We start from the raw sequence: 20861 nt of genomic DNA, 5'->3' as shown, positions 1-20861 counted from the left end.
ATAAGGAAGGAGAAGAGGAGAAAGGAGGAGAAGAGGAGAAGGAGGAGGAGGAGGAGGAGGAGGAGGAGGAGGAGGATGGGTGCTTATTTGAAGGTGTAAGATAGTGTAGAAAAATATAAAGCATTAAAAAGAACGGTTGTGTGTGTGTGTGTGTGTGTGTGTGTGTGTGTGTGTTGGAAAAGAGAGGAGCAGAGAAAGAGCGTGCTTAGCCTACAATCTCTCTCTCTCTCTCTCTCTCTCTCTCTCTCTCTCTCTCTGACTGGGATGAGAACATTAAAGTTTCAAGAAGATGCTAGAGAGAGAGAGAGAGAGAGAGAGAGAGAGAGAGAGAGAGAGAGAGAGAGAGAGAGAGAGAGAGAGAGAGAGAGAGAGAGAGAGAGAGAGAGAGAGAGAGAGAGAGAGAGAGAGAGACTGACTGACTGACTGACTGACTGACTGACTTTCCCTCAGGTAAGCACACACAATCACCTGTAGTAACGTAAGACAAAACAGACAGACAGACAGACAGACAGCGGCACCTCATTCTCTCTTCGAACACAGACAGACAGCCCACCAATCACCTACCCTCCTGTCACAACTCTCGAATCTGACAGACAAATATAGACAGATAGACAGACAGACCGTCACACCTTCTTCCCTTCCGTATCCTTATCATCTTTAATAGACGGAGATTGACAGACAGACAGACAGACAGCTTCTCTCAACTCCATTCATGTCATAACTCAGGCAGGCAGACATCGTATCTGTTACACACACACACACACACACACACACACACACACACACGTAGGATAAAGAGATTACATTTAGTCGCGTTAAATTATTTTTGTTATTATTATTATTATTATTATTATTATTATTATTATTATTATTATTATGAGAGGAGAGAAAGAAAACACATTTATGCAAACACACACACACACACACACACACACACATGTACAATCAGGCCCCTCCTCCTCCTCCACCTCCTCCTCTTCCCGCCGCCGCCATTGCTTCGAAGCTTCAAGACTCACTGATCAATACACTCGAGCGGTCAAGCCTCACTCACTCACTCACATTCTCTCTCTCTCTCTCTCTCTCTCTCTCTCTTGACAGTCGTGTAGGAGTTCTCGATCTTTTGTTTCCGTTGCCTCCTCTCGAGTCTCACGCGGAGAACTGTAAACTCAACTCACCCCCTTAAAAATGTTTGATCCCCCGCAGAACCCTGGACCCCATTTAGAATTTGTGCCCGTAATACGATTTGCTGAGAGAGAGAGAGAGAGAGAGAGAGAGAGAGAGAGAGAGAGAGAGAGAGAGAGAGGGGGGGAGGGGGGAGATTACGTAACATTTAATCTGATCATAATAAGGATGAATGAAAGTCGAAGATAGATGATTTTTTTTTTTTTTACTTTATTTTTTGTCATTTCCATAACTAGGTCGAAGTGTGTGTTATATTTAGGATTTCAAAAACTTATTCAGTCTTCCTCCTATCTCCTCCACTATCACTCCCCCCAGTTCTTTAGGTCGGTCGTAATATAAAGCAATTCTCTCGTCCATAACCTCAATATACACTCGATTTAAAGACGATGAAATTCACTGGACTTCATGACCTTACTGTCTGGGGAAGTGCACTGTTTGCTTGTGTTACTTCACCTTGTTCATTCGTGGTTATTGTGCGTGTGTGTGTGTGTGTGTGTGTGTTGATGGGTATTCACAGATTCCTTCATCACTTTCCCCCTTTACTTAATTTCTGCCTTTTTATTTTTCATTTTTTTTTCCTCTCCTTTTTTCTGTCTCCTTTTTCTGCTTCTGTCTCTCAAACTCCCTCTCTCACACTCCCTTTCTTTTTTCATCTCATTTTTCTTCTCAAGGTCTCTCTAACATGTCTCGGTTTTCATCTTTCTGCCTACATTTTTCTTTTGTCTATTTCAAACTGTCTTTAACATGTCTCTCACTCCATCTCTTTATTATGTCGCATCCTGCTTCTCCCTCTTAACGTCTCATCTTTGTCACAGTATTTTGTATCTCATTGTGTATTTTGTATCTCATTCTGCCTCTATCAAGCTGCCAGACGTCTCATTCCATCTTTTAATCTATCTCATTTTTCTTCTCATACTCTAACATTTCTTTCTCTCCTTTTTATGTCTCGCTCGTCTTCTGTCCGTCTCTGTCTAACATCGCATTCCACCTTTTAGTCCTATTTTCTTTCGTCTCTCAAGGTCTCTTCACTCCACCTTTCTATCTCATTGTTCTTCTGTCCGTCCCTCAAGGTCTCTCTCACGTCTCACTCTCAGGAGGACTGGGACAACAACCACACCATGTACGGCGCGATTCGTCACCTGGAGGACTCCGTGGAGATGACGAGGATGACTCTGTGTGGCCCGGCCGTCAGGGACCGTCTCTGCCAGGTGAGACGCGGGTGACGGGGACTGTTGTTGTTGTTGTTGTTGTTATAAATATAACTGATGTTACTTTGTTGGCTATTAATAAATATTTCAAATGTTTCAAATGCTGCAGTTACCGTAGTTGTCGTAGTAGTAGTAGTTGCAGGTGAAATGGACAAATATATTAGTACTGGTAGTTGTTAGTCAGTTATTTACTACACGTAGTTGCTTTAGTACTGGTTGTTGTAATAGTAAAAATGAGGAGTAGGAATAGCATTACTGTAGTGGTAGTAGTAGTTGTTGTCGTTTAGTAAAAATGAGGAGTAGGAATAGCATTACTGTAGTGGTAGTAGTAGTTGTTGTTGTTGTTGTTGTTGTTGTTGTTGTAGTAGCGGTAGTACCAACAGAAGTAATAGTGTTTATCAGAGTAATATTATTATGCTGGCTTGCAAAAAGTTATTACTATTACATATTACTACAGTAATGCCTCATAAAGCTCGCTCTCTCTCTCTCTCTCTCTCTCTCTCTCTCTCTGTAAATGCCATTTTAGAAAAACTAGCGTTAGAATGTAAATGTAAAATTGTCCCAGTGTCTACTTTTATCTGACTTTGTTTAAACTCAACCAACTCGAAGATAACTTTGGATGCCCTTGCTGGTGTACTGCCCCCCGCCTCCCTTACCTTAGGAAACGCCTGTCTCCAGTGTGTGTGTATGTGTGTGTGTGTGTGTTTGAGAGAGAGAGAGAGAGAGAGAGAGAGAGAGAGAGAGAGAGAGAGAGAGAGAGAGAGAGAGAGAGAGAGAGAGAGAGAGAGAGAGAGAGAGATTCAGCTATTAAGCGATTAGTAGTTAGGTTCCATAACAACGATGTCATATGAACACTTAACTACACTTTCTCTCATAAACTTGACAGTACTTGTATTCAAACAGGATCACATTATCAAGTAAACCTTTTTAATCCCACTCTCAATCAAGGAACAATCACTCATGACTTCCTGAATAAGTTACACAATTTTCTCCAATGCTCTTAATGAATGAGCTGTTTAGTGACAGGAGTGGACACGATATGCAAGAGGATCACAACAAAAGAACAATCACTCGTAACTTCCTGAATGAAGTGCACAGTTTTTGCCACAACAAGGACACGAGGTTCTTTAAGGAATGGGCTGTTTGGTTATGTGAGTAGATGTTTTCTGCAGGCTGTGGACACAATAAGAGAGAGGATCACAATCAAAGAATAATCACTCGTAACTTCCAAAATATCTAAGCTACACAGTTTTCGCCACAAGGTACTTTAGAATAGAGTGTGGTGATGTGAGTGGTTCCTGCAGGCTGTGGACACGATATGTGAGAGGATGCAGGACTTCACAGACTCAGCCTACACCTCCCATGAGCACCGCGAGAACATCCTGCTGCTGCTGGACAGGATACGCCTCCAGGTGAACCAACTACTGCGGGTCGGCATGAACCTGGTGAGTGGCGAGTTGTGTGGTGCATTGTAATAGTAATAGTCGCAGTAGTAGTCGTAATAATAGCCATGATAATATTTGTTAGTCATTTTAGGTGAGTGGTGAGTTGTGTGGTGTATTGTAATAGTAAGTCACAATAGTAGTCATAATAATAGCCATGATAATAATATTTGTTAGTTATTTTACAGAACTCCCAAATTTGTTTTCATTTTGACCCACAATGTTAGTTAAGAGTATATCTGTAGAACTATAATAGAACATAAAACTAAAACAGACAGACCACAGATGAGCTTGTATACAAAGTTAATTATGAGTATTTTGGTGTAACTGCAATAAACTACTTTAAAACTTAACACAATTAAAACAGACCACAATCAAACTAACACATTATAAATAAAGAATATGCAGAACTACTGTAAACTATAACAAGACTTGCTAAGACAACTGAAAGACAGACCACCATCAAATTCATAGTATTAGTTAAGAGTATATTGATAGAATTACAATAAACTACAATGACAACTAAAACAGAAGGACCATGAAACTGGGAAACCTGTCCTGTGTATTTTTATTCCTTGGATGAGAGGAGGTGTGGTGTCTTGTCTCAGCCTCACATCTTTAAGGGGAATCTCAGCCTGGTACTTAGAACAACAATGTATATAAACTAATGCGTGTAGTAAACTTAATTCAAACCTGTCTATGATATTAAAAGCACAGTAGGTTTTATGGCCAGGAGTTAGGACAGGCAGTAATAAAAATAACCCTTATGAAAATATATCTGACAAATAAAATGTGAAAAAAAAAAAAAAATTTGGGAACGTGTCAGAATTCCAATATAAGGCTTTCCTCTTCATAAAAACTTTTTTAAACTGAATTTTGTCTTCTTTTTTGATGCTGCAGTTATGACAAGTTTAAATTAATCCTTTTTTTTTTTACCTGACTTCTCGTTGCTCAAGATTTTAATAACCAAAAGTCTAATATGAAAGAAATGCTTCAAAAGATTATTATTTTTGTGTTACATTTGGGGTCCGAGTTATTTCAAAGGCTGGACAAAGACTGAGTGGTGGAGTGTGTTGGGAACAGTTCGCTGAAGAATGAGAGAATTAAAGCATAAAAGAGAGGAGGAACTTTTAACAGACATGAACATAATCATAAACTTTAATAAAAAACTGTAATGAAAGTTTTAGACAGTGAAACTAATGTAGAAACTTTGTTAATTTAACAAACTTAACTGAACAAAGTGTAAGATTAATAACTGTAATAAGGGTAAGAGGTAATTAAACTAATAAATGAGTAGACTTGAATGCACTGTAATTAGCATTAAAAAGATAAATAAAGATTCTAGAACATGAAACTAATGAATTTTTTTGAAGTCATGAGCATACTAATTTATTATAAACATTAACATAAAGACTGTAATAAAACTTTCACAGACTTGAGCACAGCATTAATAAAAATCAGTAACTATAATAAATAAAGACTGCAGGTGAGGAAACTGATAAACTAGTGACCTAATCAGAACACAAATAACAAATTCTGGACAAAAGAACATGACCCACTGAGGTACAAAACAAAAAAGTGCATGGTAATATGAAAAATGCAAAATAACATGGACCACCGAGGTACAAAACAAAATAGTGCATTGTAATATATAAAAAAAAAATACAAATTAAAAAAAATCATCATATTAACGCAGTACAGTGACATGACTCAGTGTGATGACCGAACAAGTAGTGCAGTGACCCGACCTTTCTTTCCTGAGCAGGAGCAAAAGGAGCCGCCCTCTCCCGGGGATGAGCTGGAGACGGCCATCAACGCAGTGCTGACAGCGACCAGAGAGATGAAGCACCAACTGCAGACCACCGCACTTGTACAGGTGATACTGATACTCTTGTGCTGCCTTGCTGACTCGCTTCCTTTCTCTCTCACCTATTTGCAATTTTCTTATCTTTTTTGTGCTGCCTAACTGACTTTCTTCCTCCCACATTTTCATCTTTGTTTTTTATTTATTTTTTATAAGTTAATTTCTCTCACTGTCTTCTGCTGTCATATCCTTTCTATCTCCTTTACTTTTTTTCCTTTTCTTTGCTCTTCTTCCTTCCTCACTACTTTTTTTTCAATTCTTTTCTTCTCCATTTTTTCATATTTCCTTGCTTTCTTCCTCATTCCTCTTGTCCTTTATCTTTTCTTATTTTCTTTCTTCCTGCATCACTTTTATTTATCTCCTTTTTTCTGATTTCTTTCCTTCCTGTCCTTTATACATCATATTCTTTATTTTCTTCCTACATCACTTTCCATCCTTACTTGCTGCTGCTTTATGTATATTCATTTTTTTTTCTGTTTTGGTCTCTCAGTAACATCTCACTCACTCCAGCAGTGTTTCCCTGGGGAGTGGCCACAGCATAAGAGGCTCTTCCCTTCCCTATCCAAACACTTACTCTTCACTTATTCAAGGCCTCCTTTTCACTAGCACCTTTCTCTCACATGTACTCCTTCACCCTTATCCTTTCACCTTCCAAGATAGGTAGCCCTCCTCTGCTACTCTTTTACTTTTTACTGTTTTCTTATAATTTTATGTTGCCTACCTCTTATTTTTCTTTTCATGTGCTTTTCTTCCTCATTTATTCTTCCACTATTGGTCTCTCTCTCATTTACTTTTGGTTCCTCCTCCTATATACCTTGCCTTCTTTTCTTAAACCATCCATTCCTCTCAAGTTTCCTCTTCTTTCTCTCTTTCTCACAAGAGTTTTATGATCTCTGCTCCTATATCTATTAATCCCTCTTATTCCTACCTGTCATGTCACTTCATTGTAATAGACAAACCTTGATTCATGTATTATTCAGTACTGGAAAACTGTAATGTGTCCCTACATGTCCCCTTTGTATTTTCTACCTTTGCCACAAGAAGAACCTCCTACAAGTATCGAGTGTTTCTGCAATGCCCCCAGTCCTCAAAAGATCACCTGAACAGCCCATAATTCTAACCTAAAGTTCATAATTATGACCCTTCTTGCAGCTTTCTTAAAATTCTCACATTGGCATTCCTTCCCCCAGGCTGAGGAGTTGGTGCGTGGTGCATGTGAGGAGAGTGAGCTGATCAGTGCCCTCAAGAACGCAGGCCTTGCCACTGACCAGGAGCGGCTGGACGAGTACGCTGACCGCTTCCTGGAGCATATAGAACATATACAGGAGGTGAGGAGCATGCTGGCCTTGATCACTCAGTACCCACACATTAAGAGTACATGCCTTTGTTTCCATTTGTCAGTACTCAGACATTACACACCTCTCTTTATTCACTCAGTACCCAGGCATCGTGCACCAGCATCCCCAATCATGGTATTTCATAGGAAGTGTTTCCCTCATAAACCTGTAATTCCTTTATTGAGTATTTCTTCAACACATATTTTACAGGAATCCTTGTCTGAGGAAAATGCTAAGAGGTGTCATGCCCAGCTTTGGAGCATCATATATGAGAAATTCATCTGAGCTTGGAATACACTGTCCATGAGAGACTACACTGTCCATGAGAGACTGTCATCAGGCACTGGATGTCTGACAGAACATTTGTGCTGACTTACAAAACTATCACCAAGATCTTTGTGATTTTTGTTGGTGTCATTCCTTGTCACTACAAGAGACAGCAGTGTTAGTAAAAACACTCACTGTAATACAGCCATAAAAGAAGTGGCCATGATAAGGTTTTACACAACAGCAGTCTTCCGTCCTACAGGGCAACAGCATCTAGGAAGCATACCAGCATGCCTTCTTGTCCTTAACAATTGGAAAATGTGTAGCTCAGAAATAAAGGTCAGGTGAAGGCAGACACACACGTAGAGCACATGCAAGGCATTGAAGGGATAAACAGTTCAGCTGTGTATCCTAAATAAATGTTTCTTCCCCAGGTGTGTAAGTTGCTGCGCCACATTGCCACCACAGACTCTCTTCAAGTGGCCGCCAAGTATGGGGAAATAAACCTGAGAATTTACGGGCCCCAGGTGGTGACAGCGGCTCAGACACTCTGCCTCTACCCAACCTCCAAGATTGCCAAAGAGAATGTGGAAGGTGAGGCAGACAAATGTGGTGGCCAGCATGGTGATGAACATAGGGAAGTCTGTCAGTCATGTAAACAATACATGTATCACTGTTTTTGTAATAAGAGAAAAGAGAATCTTATAATAATGACATCACTGTTCAACAAATTCTCACTTCGTCACAAAAATATTAGTATGAAATTTCAAGTGACCAACTGACATACCCTCAAGTAGCATATTTCTCTTTAGTGCAGAAAGGGCATCCAGTAAAAAGAAACCAAAATAAGCTTGAGCCACAACAAATAGTAACTTTAAATACTTGTCACTGTGTGTGTGTATGTGTGTGTGTGTGTTACAAGACAAGTGTGAGAGACAAGGAGACAAGTGTGAGGATATCATGCCCTCTTATACATCCTCACATGTACCCAGATGGAACAGATTAGATAAGTTATGCTGAGGCAGCCCAAAATTGATAAGTGGGGGGCAGAGATGAGTGGAGGTGAAGAGAAGAAGTCTTTTTTGTCTTGCAGCAGAATCAGACAGATGAAGAAACAAAAGACTTGCTATTTAAGGCATATAATTGCAACAAAAAAGTGTGCTGAAAAGAAAATAATCTTGAGTCAATCTGATGATGTGGAAAAGGAACAGAACAGAGACATTTAAGACAACTATGTGCAAGAAAATAAGTATGCCAGGAAGGAATAAAGAAGAGATCAGATAGATACTTAACCCTTTCACTGCTGCTATTTTTTTTTTTTTTCCCTTTATAATCCCTTACAATTTTTCAGATATTTTATTATTACACTATACTGAAAAACTCTGTAGCCTGAAAAATACAAATTTATCCTCTTATCCTCCCTCTCTCTCTTTTGTATGTCCAAGCAAACCATTTTTTATACTGTTCTTAATGTTACCAAAAGACAGCAATATCTTTAAAAAGAGTTAGAACTTCTGAGTGCAAGAGAAATAGGAAATAATTTTTAACGAAGTGTGTTGCCTTGCAGTGTTTGCTGACATGTGGCTCAACCTGGTGGGGGATGTGAAGAGCCTCACCAAGGACATCAGCGACCAAATCACAGCTGAGAACAAGCCACCAGAGAAGCAGGTCTACGTATCTCTCCCTCGGCCTGGGGTAGGAGCTCCTCTCTCTGCCTCTGTCTGTCTGTTCCTGCATCAGTCTATCCCTGTTTATGCATCTGTCTGTCTTGTCTCTCTCTTTTCTTTCTGTCTGTCTGTTGGCTGGTTTCCTTTTCGAGCCACCATTTTATTGTCTGTTTATGGTGAGTTTTTTCCTAGGGTATTGTATTTTTTGTTACCCATTATGACCTTGCTATACATAAGTCTTCCATGGTCTTCAATTCCTATATTTGAATAGTGTTTTTTTTAGCTCATCTTTTCTGTATGTCTTTCCAGATTTCCCAGGAGTTAGTTTGTGCATCTCTGAGTTAACACTGGGTGTCATAGATTCTCGTGCAGTAATTTTGCCACTCAAGAGCAGATGATAATACTGTCAGTGGACATGCTCTGCCCCGCTGGCTGGTTTGTGTGTTCTTGTCTTCCTTTCAAAGCTGCTGCATCCTGACTTTGTATGCCTACAGAGACACTTTCTTCTTTAAGGTGTAAGATTAAACAGATACATAAGAATAATCCAATATCCCACAAATAAAAAAGGATTTTTATAGTGTCAGTTGATAGGATTACCAAGTCAGTTTGCAACGAATTAAAAAAAACAAAATGTAATACATGACCAATCATCAAGTGAGAGCACCACCAATGACAGTGTTGCCATGTCTGTGTGTCCTCAAGTGGTGAAATAACCACATGAGAGTCTGAGGCACCAAGTACACCAATGTTTTTTTTAGTACTATTTCATCAACGACATATATAATATATGAGTAATTGTTAGCCTTTGCATGCATTAGTATTAAATTTCATGGTAGTATATTCAGGTTGACAAAGATTAGTTCATTGTATTTACATTTTAAGAGGTTCTTGAGTTTTGTGATGCCATATACAGAATGTCCTCTCACTCTAAATTTAAATGTGTAACGCTTATTAGATGCAATGAAACCGAGAAAATACTTAAAACCTGAGATTTATGAATTGACATAAAAATCAGAGTAACATGAAACTCAGACACTGTTGTAATGCTTTCCTTTAAAATACCTGGACTGCATCTGTATAGGAATTCACTGGTAGTTTATTTTTTCTCCTGAGAGGGAATTTTGCACCAAGTTTAATTTGAGTTACTTGCCCCTTGCCTCTGGTAGCATGAGTTGGATGGTGGTGGTGGTGAGTGTGGCAAGTGTCTCAGTAACCAAGTTGTAGTTACTCACCACTGCTTGGATGGGACTGCACTGTACCCTCACACCTCTCCATCATCACTATTTATAAATTTGCCAAGACACAGATGAGATGTTTTTTGCCATCAAGTAACAGTAAAGTTTCAAGATGTTCGTTCATACAGTTAGATTTTATATATTATCAAGTTATTACATTTCTTGTCTTTATTATTGGCATTTCTATAATCTCTGGTGATCATGGCAATATTCTATAGACAATGATGGGAAATTTTAAAGACTCCTGAAGTTTTCTTCTGGAAGCTTGTCTTTTTGTGCTTTCTCTCTCTCTCTCTCTCTCTCTCTCTCTCTCTCTCTCTCTCTCTCTCTCTCTCTCTCTCTCTCTCTCTCTCTCTGTATGTTTTATGTCTAAAAAATATATGTCCAGGTGAGTGTTATGTATGTATACCTTGTGGACAGGTGACAATGAGAACTGATGTACACACTGCTGGTTATTAACACCTTAACTAATCAGGAATTATTTTATATTCAATAATCTACAAATTTCTCATTGTCACAATACAATTGTTTACCTTCTGTGTGCCCTTTATCTCTTGTTTCTTAATAATATTTGATTTTATATTGAATTCTTGTGAGAGAAAAATCAATAATGATAAATGATAGCCTAAACTAACCAAACTTCACAGGCCCAAAGAGTTGTAGTAGAAAAGAGTAGATGCTTTCACTGTATTCTCAACCCTCTAAGGAATCTCCTAACATTCAGACTAATCCTGCTGTCATGCTGTTCTCCTTGTACTCAAGTAAAGCTTAGCATTGCTGTGCCTTCATTGTGTAACTAATATCTCGGATCTTAAAACGTTCTGCCGCAGTCTAAAAGTTCTTTACTAAAGAGGGAGAGGAGGACAGAGAAGAGGAAGATACAAGAATAATAATCTATCTGTAGGAGGCAGTGGTAACAACTTGCCGCTCTCTTTCATTGAGTTCCCTCCCTGTGCTGCCTCCTCTCTGTCCTCCCTCCCACCATAACACTGCCTGCTGCCCTGGAGTCCCACTAACACTCTCATTAACAACAGGTCCAGCAGGTTGAATCTGCTTATCTGACTTCCCCCCAGAAACACGGCACGACCAGCAAGCCCCCCAAGCCTACCAAGCTTGACCAAGAGGAGCAAGCCAAGTTAGCCAAGTCAGGACTTGACATGAAGCTCATATCCTCAGAGGTAGGACTGGATGGATACATGTTGGTCATTTTAATACAACAGCCTGTATTCTGAAACACACTGCTCTCTGACAAGGACTATAAAATAAAGGCCACAGTTATGGTTATCCAGAACAAGAGTCTTTCTCCTGTCTATAATGTAGAGATCTTGTTAATATGTTACTAGAACCATAATAACAACATTAAAAATCCATGTAAATTCAACTTAAGCCTTTTTTTTTTTTTGGAAGTAGTAGAAGTGCAGTGTAGAAGTGTTTTAGAATACAGGCCAACGTCAACACTGTCCAATTCAGAGTGGTCTAGGGTATCTGTGGTGCAGTCAACCAGGCTAGCTAACCATGTAGCCTTGTGTATTTAGTTGTATTTACCTAAGTGCAGCATACTAGTACATTACTTGAGATAAGCTAAAGTGATCCTGTCTCCATATCTATATCTATTCTGTTCTTTAATAATTTCAGAGTTTTCACTTTTATCCTTGCTTGTGTAGTAAGGAAGTGCAAGCAAGTGAATGTATTAAGATGTTTTGTCTAGCCTTGTCTCACCTACTCATCATGAAGTGGGAACCCTGGTATATGGATCCAGCAGATAACACATGGGCAAGATAACACATGGGATTAGTTCATTTTTTCAAGTACAGAATATAACTCATATTTGTATAAATTAGGAACAGATAAATACACTTGGTGACTATTTTTTATATTTGTATGTATGTGTTATATATGTATATTTTCAAATTTTATAGTGATAAAACCAGGTCCAATTCAATAAGCTGAAGCTTTCATAAGACTTGAACATTTTGCCATCTGTAAAAGTACATCATAAGGATGTGGTTCAGGACAGAGTTTATAATTAAGCTGTGGTGAGTGGCTGATTTGTGATCATACTGTGGACTATAGGGAATGACAGACAGGTTCATAGATATGAGGTGCAATCAAAAAGTTCCAAGACTGCACCTACAAAAAGAAAAAAGCATTCCTGATTCCAGTTTTCATGACCATCTGATGCAAAGCAGTCATCTTGCACTACCAGTGGTGTATCACTGTGCCTTGCACGGCTCCCTTAAGTCCTTTTCTTCAAGTGTGTCAAGCAGCACCTTCAATGCACACTTGATTTCTTCCATGGTGTCAAAACAGGATCCCTTCAGCCTGAATGGCATCTTGAGCAAGAGAAAAAAAAAAGTGACAGGGAGCTGAATCCAGGGAGTAACAGGAATGGGGAGCAGTGATCATGTGGGTGCAGCCCAAAAACTTGCACATTTTCAAGGCATTGCGAGTGGGTGCGTTGTCATCAGCTGCCATTGTGCCACAGTTCAGCTCGTTTGTTCCAAAGATTTTCCCTTTGATGCCTCAGAACATCATGTAGAACTGATGCCTCAGAACATCATGGTAGAACTCTGTCTTGAATCAGATTGTCAACACTGAGTTCTACTTTAACATTATGAAATGTCCAAAGAAAAATCTTTGGCACAAAAGAGCTGAACTGTGGCACAATAGCAATTGGGTCATCAACATGATCATCACTCCCCATCCCCTTGCTTGCTGGATTTGGCTCAGTCACTTTTCACTTTTTGACAAGATGACATTGAAGCTGAGAGGCAAACATGTTGACACCAGGGAAGAGATCCAGCACAGACTACAGATGGTGCTTGACATGCTTAGAGTACAGCAGAAGCACTAGGAGCAGTGCATCACTGTGCAAGACAACTACTTTTATGATGGCAGTGAAACTTAAACTGGGTACATTTCTTTTCATGGGTGCAATCCTGGAACTTTATGACTGCACCTCATACTGTAGGTCTGGGGAGAGGGGGGAGGGAGACAGGGATGTGCAAGGTCTCTCTCTCTCTCTTTTAACCTTTCCTAAACCTTTCATTTCTTCAATGCATTTATTCTATTCATCTTCCAACTCCTAAAAGTCACATTTTTTTTCTTTTTGCCCAGCTCACTTTCAGGCTTTTCCAATCTCTCTCTCATCCACATCCACCTAATTTCTTATTCTGAACTGTTGCCTCACCTTGTAGATAATTCATAATCTCTCTGAAGAACCACATGCACACTTACAGACATCCACACTAACACCACACACATACACAGAATCCCTACCCTTCTACTCCTGCCAAAAAACAAGATCACAATTCCTCAGTTTACATCCTATACCTATTCTAATTACAAGGCAAAGGGCTACATTATTGAAAACAAATTCACCCATCCATGTCAGCATCCAAACTATGACTTTTCAGGTGTGAGCCAAACTGAGTAGCCATTTAAGTCACCCAGTTAGTCTTTTAATAATGAAGTTTGACACAACCTTTTCATTATGATATAGGCTACAACAATTCTCAGCACTAGAAAGAATGTATGAAATCTTTGTAAGAATTTACATGAAAATAGGAATGAAAAAATTTATTTAACCATTTCTGACCATTATAGTGTTTGGAAGTGGCTGTAAAAGAAAAAATATCTTGGAGTGGTTAGTGATTAATGACAGATGTTCCATACGGCAGTGAATGAATGGGTTAATAAAAAAGCCTGACACATCACTTAATTTGTTGCTCACCTGAGAAACATCTTGCAGGTGGACCAGGAGACGGAGAAGTGGGAGGAGCGGATCACCCAAGATGAGGATAATGACATAGTGAAGCGTGCCAAAAACATGTCCTCCATGGCCTTCTCCATGTACCAGTTCACAAGGGGGGAGGGAGCACTCAAGACCACCCAGGACCTCTTCACGCAGGGCGAGTACTTTGCTGAGGAGGCAAACAGGTTATACAAGGTGGTCAGGCAGTTCTCCTACCAGGTGAGGAATATTAATTAACATAATTAATCTTCTCGTGCATAAAAGAAAAGTTAATTCATGGTGCATGCAAGTGTACACGAGAGCTTTGAAAGTTGATACATGGTGTGATATATAAGCAGTTTTTAAGTTTTCAGTTGTAATTTAATCACATTGTAAACTCACAACAACTGTATTAGGAGACTATAATTCACTCACTTTTTCAGCAACAACCTACATTACAAGCCTCATTACAAATTTGGCCACTTGAAAGGAATGATGAGAACATAGATACTCGTTGAGCATAGGAGAATGAGAAGAGGCAAACATCAGACAGTGTATCAGATGGCTGTTATGTCTGTGGAAACAAATGACAACAGAATTCCTTATCCATTACTGTGTCATGCAGTGTTCTAGCACAGTGTGTTCCCTTCAGGTGCCGGCAGGACCCCACAAGAAGGAGCTCATGGAACACCTGGACCAGATCCCGACGCACGTCCAGCAGCTGCAGTTCACCGTGAAGAACCCCACGGTGGGCAAGGCGGCAACCTTCACCAAGGTGGACAATGTTATCCAGGAGACCAAAAACCTAATGAACGTTATATCAAAGGTGGTGACAACCTGCTTTGTCTGCGCCACCAAGGTGAGTCCTGCCTGCCCCACAGCCTTCGCTTCGCAGCCTAACTGTTCTCTCTCTCAGGGGTTCGCTCCCTGGAGGCGCTATCCTGTACCTTCTCTCGCCGTAGCCTAACGCTGGGAGGGACGCGTTTCTCCTCTCTAGGGTTTGTTCTGCAAGCCATTTAATTTTTCTGCATTTCTCTCTCCTGCTAACACTTCTTCCAACAGCCATTCTGATGAGTGGACTCAGTAAAGGTAACATTCTGCCCTCCACCTTTGGTCTGTGCATGATCACATTTTTCTGACATGCAGAAAATGAGGTGCACAGTTTTATTTTATCACTCTTCCTGCTACTTTCTCAAGATGCGTGAGGGCTCAAGTTATATTACTTGCATGACTTGATTATAATGCACAGCTACCAATATGCACCTTTTTTATTTTGAAAACTTAGTTTTTATCTTATTTATGGATTCTTATTTATGGATACCTAAAGATTATATCTTGATTTTGAAATAGAGTAAGTGACAAGTGCATGCAGTGTCCATCTATCACTATGGTGAGGCAGAATACAGTTTTTTTAATAGCTAGATGTGGCTAATTGGTGTTGTATTATCAGAAATTATACATTTTCTATCTTAAGTGATTATATCAGTGATGAAAATTTTTTATGATGCTAAACAAGATTTCTGAATCATGTCCTAAATCTGAAGAGCCACAATAGACTTTAATGCAAAGAACTTGCCTGCTACTGAGCTTGTTTCTTTGCCTTCAAGTATCTCATGATAATGCATCCCACAACTCTTGTTGCTGTGGACAGTTCTGCCATCCATTCAGTAACTCACATGTGGATGAGCACCACAGGTACCATTACAGTTGTCTGAATACCAGCACAGACCAAAGCCTCACTAAACCAAGGGAGACATCCACTGCAAGACACAACATTTGATGCACACACACAAACATGAGCATGCACATGCACCTTCTTCACATAATACTTTGCTTTGTACTACCAGCTGATACACCATTTTAGTTTTCCTCAAGCTGTTCACCATTAAGTCTCACTTTGTTACACTAATTCAGTACACAGATTGCTTATGAGATGTGCCTTGTGCATCACTGCTTACATACATCAAATTACAAATAGGACTTGTGAATGAATGAAAGATAATCCTGGGTATAAAATAGTACATGCATAGCATATCACATCACAAAATTTTATTTTTAGGCCCAATGAAACATTTTGATTATTTTTAAATATCAGTTAACAAAAATAGGTAAGCCATATGCAAGAGACAAGTGGCTCTGGACTGTCATGGTGGACAAGCAACACAAACAGTACTCTGTGCCCCTCAGGCCAGACACAGTGCTCTGATCAGTAGCCAGGTAACTACTGTAATACCACATGATTGGTAGTGACAAACAGTTCGTGTGTACCTGTTTTGACTAACAAGTCATTAAGTGGTCACCACATCACCACCAGTTTCATTACCCAAGGTTATTACTGAAATATGAAACACTTGTCAGTCATGTTCCTGCTCAGCAAGTCAGCATCATTAAATCAAGTCAACATCCCCATACTGAGAAAAGATACTGACCAATACTGATGATGAATTACTGTCATTAACTGGGCCCAGTACTTTAACCATTTGAGGAAAAGCAAACATGAAAGTCACTTGATTAATGCTCCCATCTGCATACGGCCTTTGCATTTCCAGTTTCTTAAACATCAAATTGATTTTATATTCCTACCATAGCCTTTATTCACTTGTAAAATGTATTACTATATTATTAGTGTAACTTAGTATCTTAACAAGACTGGAAATATATGTACAGTCTAATCAGCAGAGAGCATTGGTCATCAACAGCCCATGCTTATGTGTGTCATCAGGAGACAAAACCACAGGGCCAGTCAGCAACACCAACTATCACCGAGTGACCACAGCAGAACAGCCTCCACTTGTTCCTGTCTAAAATCTGTCTTTGCACACACCAGTCATATTATGACCAATATTAGCCATACTAACAATGCTGTCATAAAGTCACAAATGCCCACCACTGAGAACAAGATGCACCAGTCCTCATTGGAATCATCATGTAGGGCCAGAAGTTGACTCCATCACAGTAGTCACACTGCCTGAGTCTTGACATTTTTGGTTTGTCAGCATGAACATGGAAACAGTCACATGTCACCCTCTGACCATGGCTTTGTCATGTGTGTGCGCGTGTAAGTGTGTGTTATATGATGATTTTTCTCTCTACAACAACCTGCATAGTTTTCCAGCATTTTTCTGTCACTAGTCAATGCTTATTATGGTCACCTGGATATTGATTATAATGATTTGGAGTTTTTTGTACAAAAGTCTTCATTTGTTATCTATTTACACTTTTTTCATGCTCATTAGCTCAATTTCTGTAGTAAATAATCTTGCACTGATGTATATTTAACATGTCCTAAGCTAGTGACCAGAATATGCCTTGAAATAGTCTCACAACCCATTTGGTCTAGATTTTTATAAGGAACCATTAGCACCAACAGATTATCCCCAGGAGAGCAACCTAACACCCTTTTTTATATATAAATATATATATTTAGTCTTTTCAGAGCCCACCTGAGACTGCCTGGCCACTGTCTTACCACCTCCACCACTATCACTACCTCCACCACCATCACTACCACCAACCATCACAACCACCACCATCACCACCACCTCACAAAAGCCTTCCTCAATTGTTATGCATTTCTAATTTGGTTTCTGTTTGGTTGTCACGTTTGGTTGCGCCCCCAAGTATGAGCTGCGCCTCCCCGAACGCCTGGAACTCCCCACACTGGATGACGTCCGCGCCTCTGGGCAGGGCAACACAATCGGACAGGTATCTTCCACGCCCCAGAGTGTGTTTCCACCTACTGCCACCATTACCACCACTACCACCACCACCGCCACCACTTTCTCATCACTGAAGCAGCATCCTACACCCACTTCACCACTACAGCTACTTCAGCCACAACCACCATTTCCACATCCACTTGCAATGTCGTCCACCACCTCCACCACAGCCATGCCAACACCCCTCCAACTGCCTTTGTTACAGTCGCTACGGTCACCACTGCTGCCTCCCCTCACACGGCTTCCATTCTCCAACACATCCTCCTCCCAGTCCCCGTCCTTCCAACATCCCCTCCTGTCCCGAATTGCCTCACACCTCCAGTCACCAGCCTCCCCCTCACAATCACCCTACTCACTGGTGTCACCTCTCTCTTCCCTCCCTCAGTCACTCTATCCAAACACTCCTAATTCGTTAAAGTATTACACCCTACCCTCATCCCCAACAAACTCCACTTCCTCGCTCCAGTACCTGAATCTCCACCACTCGACACTCCAGCCCACCCTCCCATCAGCCTCCTATGCTGAGCAAAGTGACCCAATCCTCCAGTACTGGGCCCATCAGGCTCAGTCCTATCCTCTCACTCAGCTGAAGGCCACCAGTGGCTTCCTAGGCCAACAAAACACTCCCTTCAACAGACAATTAGACAGGCTTCCCAGCATTCTAAACTATCCAGCTCTCAATCTGTCCAGTGTCCAGAACCACAACATTATGTGAGTGTATCCAGCTGTTCTGTGCAGAATTCACATGTTGGTATTAGTTCACTGTGGACAATTATGACACTTAAATAGACAATCTTGGTGTGTCTAGTAAACCAGGTAAACAGGCAAACAGGCAGCCTTACAGGACAAGCATTTTATGATCTCCAAACAATCACTCTGCAAAAAGGTAAAAGTAGACAAACATTGCCTATGAAACACATCATCTTTCTGAGTGTCCTCACACATTAGTGCTAGCTTACTTCAGGTCTCCCACAGTATGATGTATTATTTCACACCAGCACAATGAAATATTATCAATGGTGCCACACTCTTATTTATTGCTTTCTTTGTGCAACAGGCTTCCTCCCATACAAATGGAAAGACATTATTAAAAAAGCAAAATGCTCTAAATCAGTGAAACTCATTAAGAGACCTCAACAATAAACAAACTTCTATCATCATTATACCAAGGCAACATTCCCCAATCCCCATCAAGGGAGGCAGCCAACACAATATGTACACACACACACACACACACACACACACACACACAGACAGTCACATCCATAGGCATTGCCTTAGAATTAATCAAATATGACACCTTACCCTCTAGGTCTCTCGGAAGAGAAGATTAAATCAAAGTGACCAGTCAGTTAAGCAGCGCTTCCGGTTCTCTTCACCTCTGCAATTCCCACGGAAAACTGAAAAAAATTATTCACTATTATAAAATGGTAATTAATATCTCACGTGTATCTTGTATACAAGCGCACATTGCAAAACAGTATGCAGTATACGATGCTAATTCAGTTACTGCTACAAGAACTAACTAAACTCCTTTGCCAAATAAGTATGCTTCAGTGGTAAGCTTTCTGTGAACATAACTTGTTTGTTCTGTAATGGATGCCAGTGTAAAGTGCACGCACACACACACACACACACACACTAAAAAGACGGGTCTAGCCCAAAACAGATGTTTTTTTAAGTATTCACTCACGTCACTACCTCATTGTGCATCTGTCACCATTAACACACACACACACACACACACACACACACACACACACACACACACACACACGTGAAGGGAAGCTGCAAAAGACCAGTCTGTTCACAAGAGTCCATCCACCCTTCACACACACACACACCCAGCCTCCCTCCACTCCCATCACTTCAAGCTTGGGACAATGAGCCTCACTGAATGCATTACTACTAGTCTAGGAATCTCTGACACGAGTTGCCCTTGTGACTCAGAAAGCCTGGGTAGGAAGCAGATTACAGTACTATTGGTATAAGTCACCTGTTTATACCTGTTGGTTTATTAAATGACTCGCATCCCCCGTACAGTATGCCTTTTATAAGTTAAGGTATGCTTGTAAGGCAAATGCAAGTCAAACAATTTGCTTTCTATAAGTACATCTTTTCAATATAGTAATGGCATATATATAAGACAAATAGTAGAAAAAAAAAATTTTAAATGAAAATTACCCTTTCAAATTTAATATAAAAAACTACAGTATATTGTAAACCATCAAGAAAGAATTCCATTACAAAAAAAATTAACAGCAATTTTAATACCAGTAAAAATATCAAGACCAAAAAAAATAAATAAATAAATAAAAAAATGGAAAATATTGAGCTGAAATTTAAACAGGCACTTATCTAGTTTGTGAGTAGTGAGAGAGAACCTAGATGAACACACTTGTCCTTGTTGTGAGTGGTCAGCTGCTCCTAGATGCTGGGCCTGATACTTAGCCTGCCAGGAGCTGAACACACACACACGTATCCTCACAAGTCCTCAGTGTAGGTAGACATTTGATATGTATACTTGTTGATCAAAGCTTTATTTTTATACTTGACTCAGATCTAGATTCTAGGAGTATTACTATTTATAAGAGTTGTAGGATGAATTATACCTCTTATCCACTGTCCAGATCCTTCTCAAAATGAAAAAAATAAATATGAAAATAAACTGCCAGTGGAGTACTGTCTTTTTTTATTTTGTTTTGTTAGTCTGTCCTTCATGTCCTTGTGTCTGTGAGTATATACAGTCTCCTTGCTCTTATTGTGTCATGTTCCCACCACTGAGCATGAATCTGCTGGGGCTTCAACATTACTCTTCGTAAGTTCTCATCATCCATCTGTTGGCGCCTGAGGGGGTTGGTGCCGGCCTGGGATTGTGGGGACAGTAATTGATCCTCAGGGTATGAGTGTCCAGATCTGTTACCTTCACCATTAGCAACAGCTGAATTACGTATTTTATTTCAATTGCACAAAAAATGCTGTAGCATTCATATTTTCTATGTCGGCAAAAGCTAAGGCTCATACTCTTGTTTCTAGTGTGTTTTTTTTTTTCTTACCTGAAAAAGTCAGAGGCTAATGTTTTCTATGTGAGACAAGAGCTATAAAGCAAAAATTCATTGATGCACTGGATGGTGTGTTCAGTGGCCTAGACACCAATGCAAGGTGCAATACACTTATGAATAGTTGCCAAAAATTAAGAACAATGGA

At 40.0% G+C, this 20861-nt stretch overlaps 1 protein-coding gene and 1 long non-coding RNA gene across 2 annotated transcripts in view; one reads left to right on the top strand and one right to left on the bottom strand.

Annotated features, from left to right (window-relative positions):
• Nucleotides 1–20861, top strand: part of LOC135089297 (alpha-catulin-like) — a 132080-nt gene that overhangs the window by 102635 nt on the left and 8584 nt on the right. The window contains 10 exon segments of the mRNA XM_063984799.1: nt 2277–2390; nt 3695–3835; nt 5598–5708; nt 6887–7024; nt 7735–7894; nt 8868–8995; nt 11276–11380; nt 13954–14175; nt 14588–14794; nt 17557–17640. Of these exon segments, the coding sequence (XP_063840869.1) occupies nt 2277–2390; nt 3695–3835; nt 5598–5708; nt 6887–7024; nt 7735–7894; nt 8868–8995; nt 11276–11380; nt 13954–14175; nt 14588–14794; nt 17557–17640 (1410 nt within the window).
• Nucleotides 6512–19239, bottom strand: LOC135089299 (uncharacterized). The gene is made up of 3 exons (XR_010261444.1): nt 18960–19239; nt 13936–14125; nt 6512–6997 (listed from the first exon to the last, which is right to left on the bottom strand). It is a non-coding gene; the product is annotated as an uncharacterized LOC135089299 (long non-coding RNA).

The sequence above is a fragment of the Scylla paramamosain genome, chromosome 32, assembly GCF_035594125.1.
Source record: "Scylla paramamosain isolate STU-SP2022 chromosome 32, ASM3559412v1, whole genome shotgun sequence".
NCBI lineage: Eukaryota > Metazoa > Arthropoda > Malacostraca > Decapoda > Portunidae > Scylla > Scylla paramamosain.
Note: the sequence above shows the minus strand (reverse complement) of the source record. Positions and strands in the feature narration are given on the sequence as shown.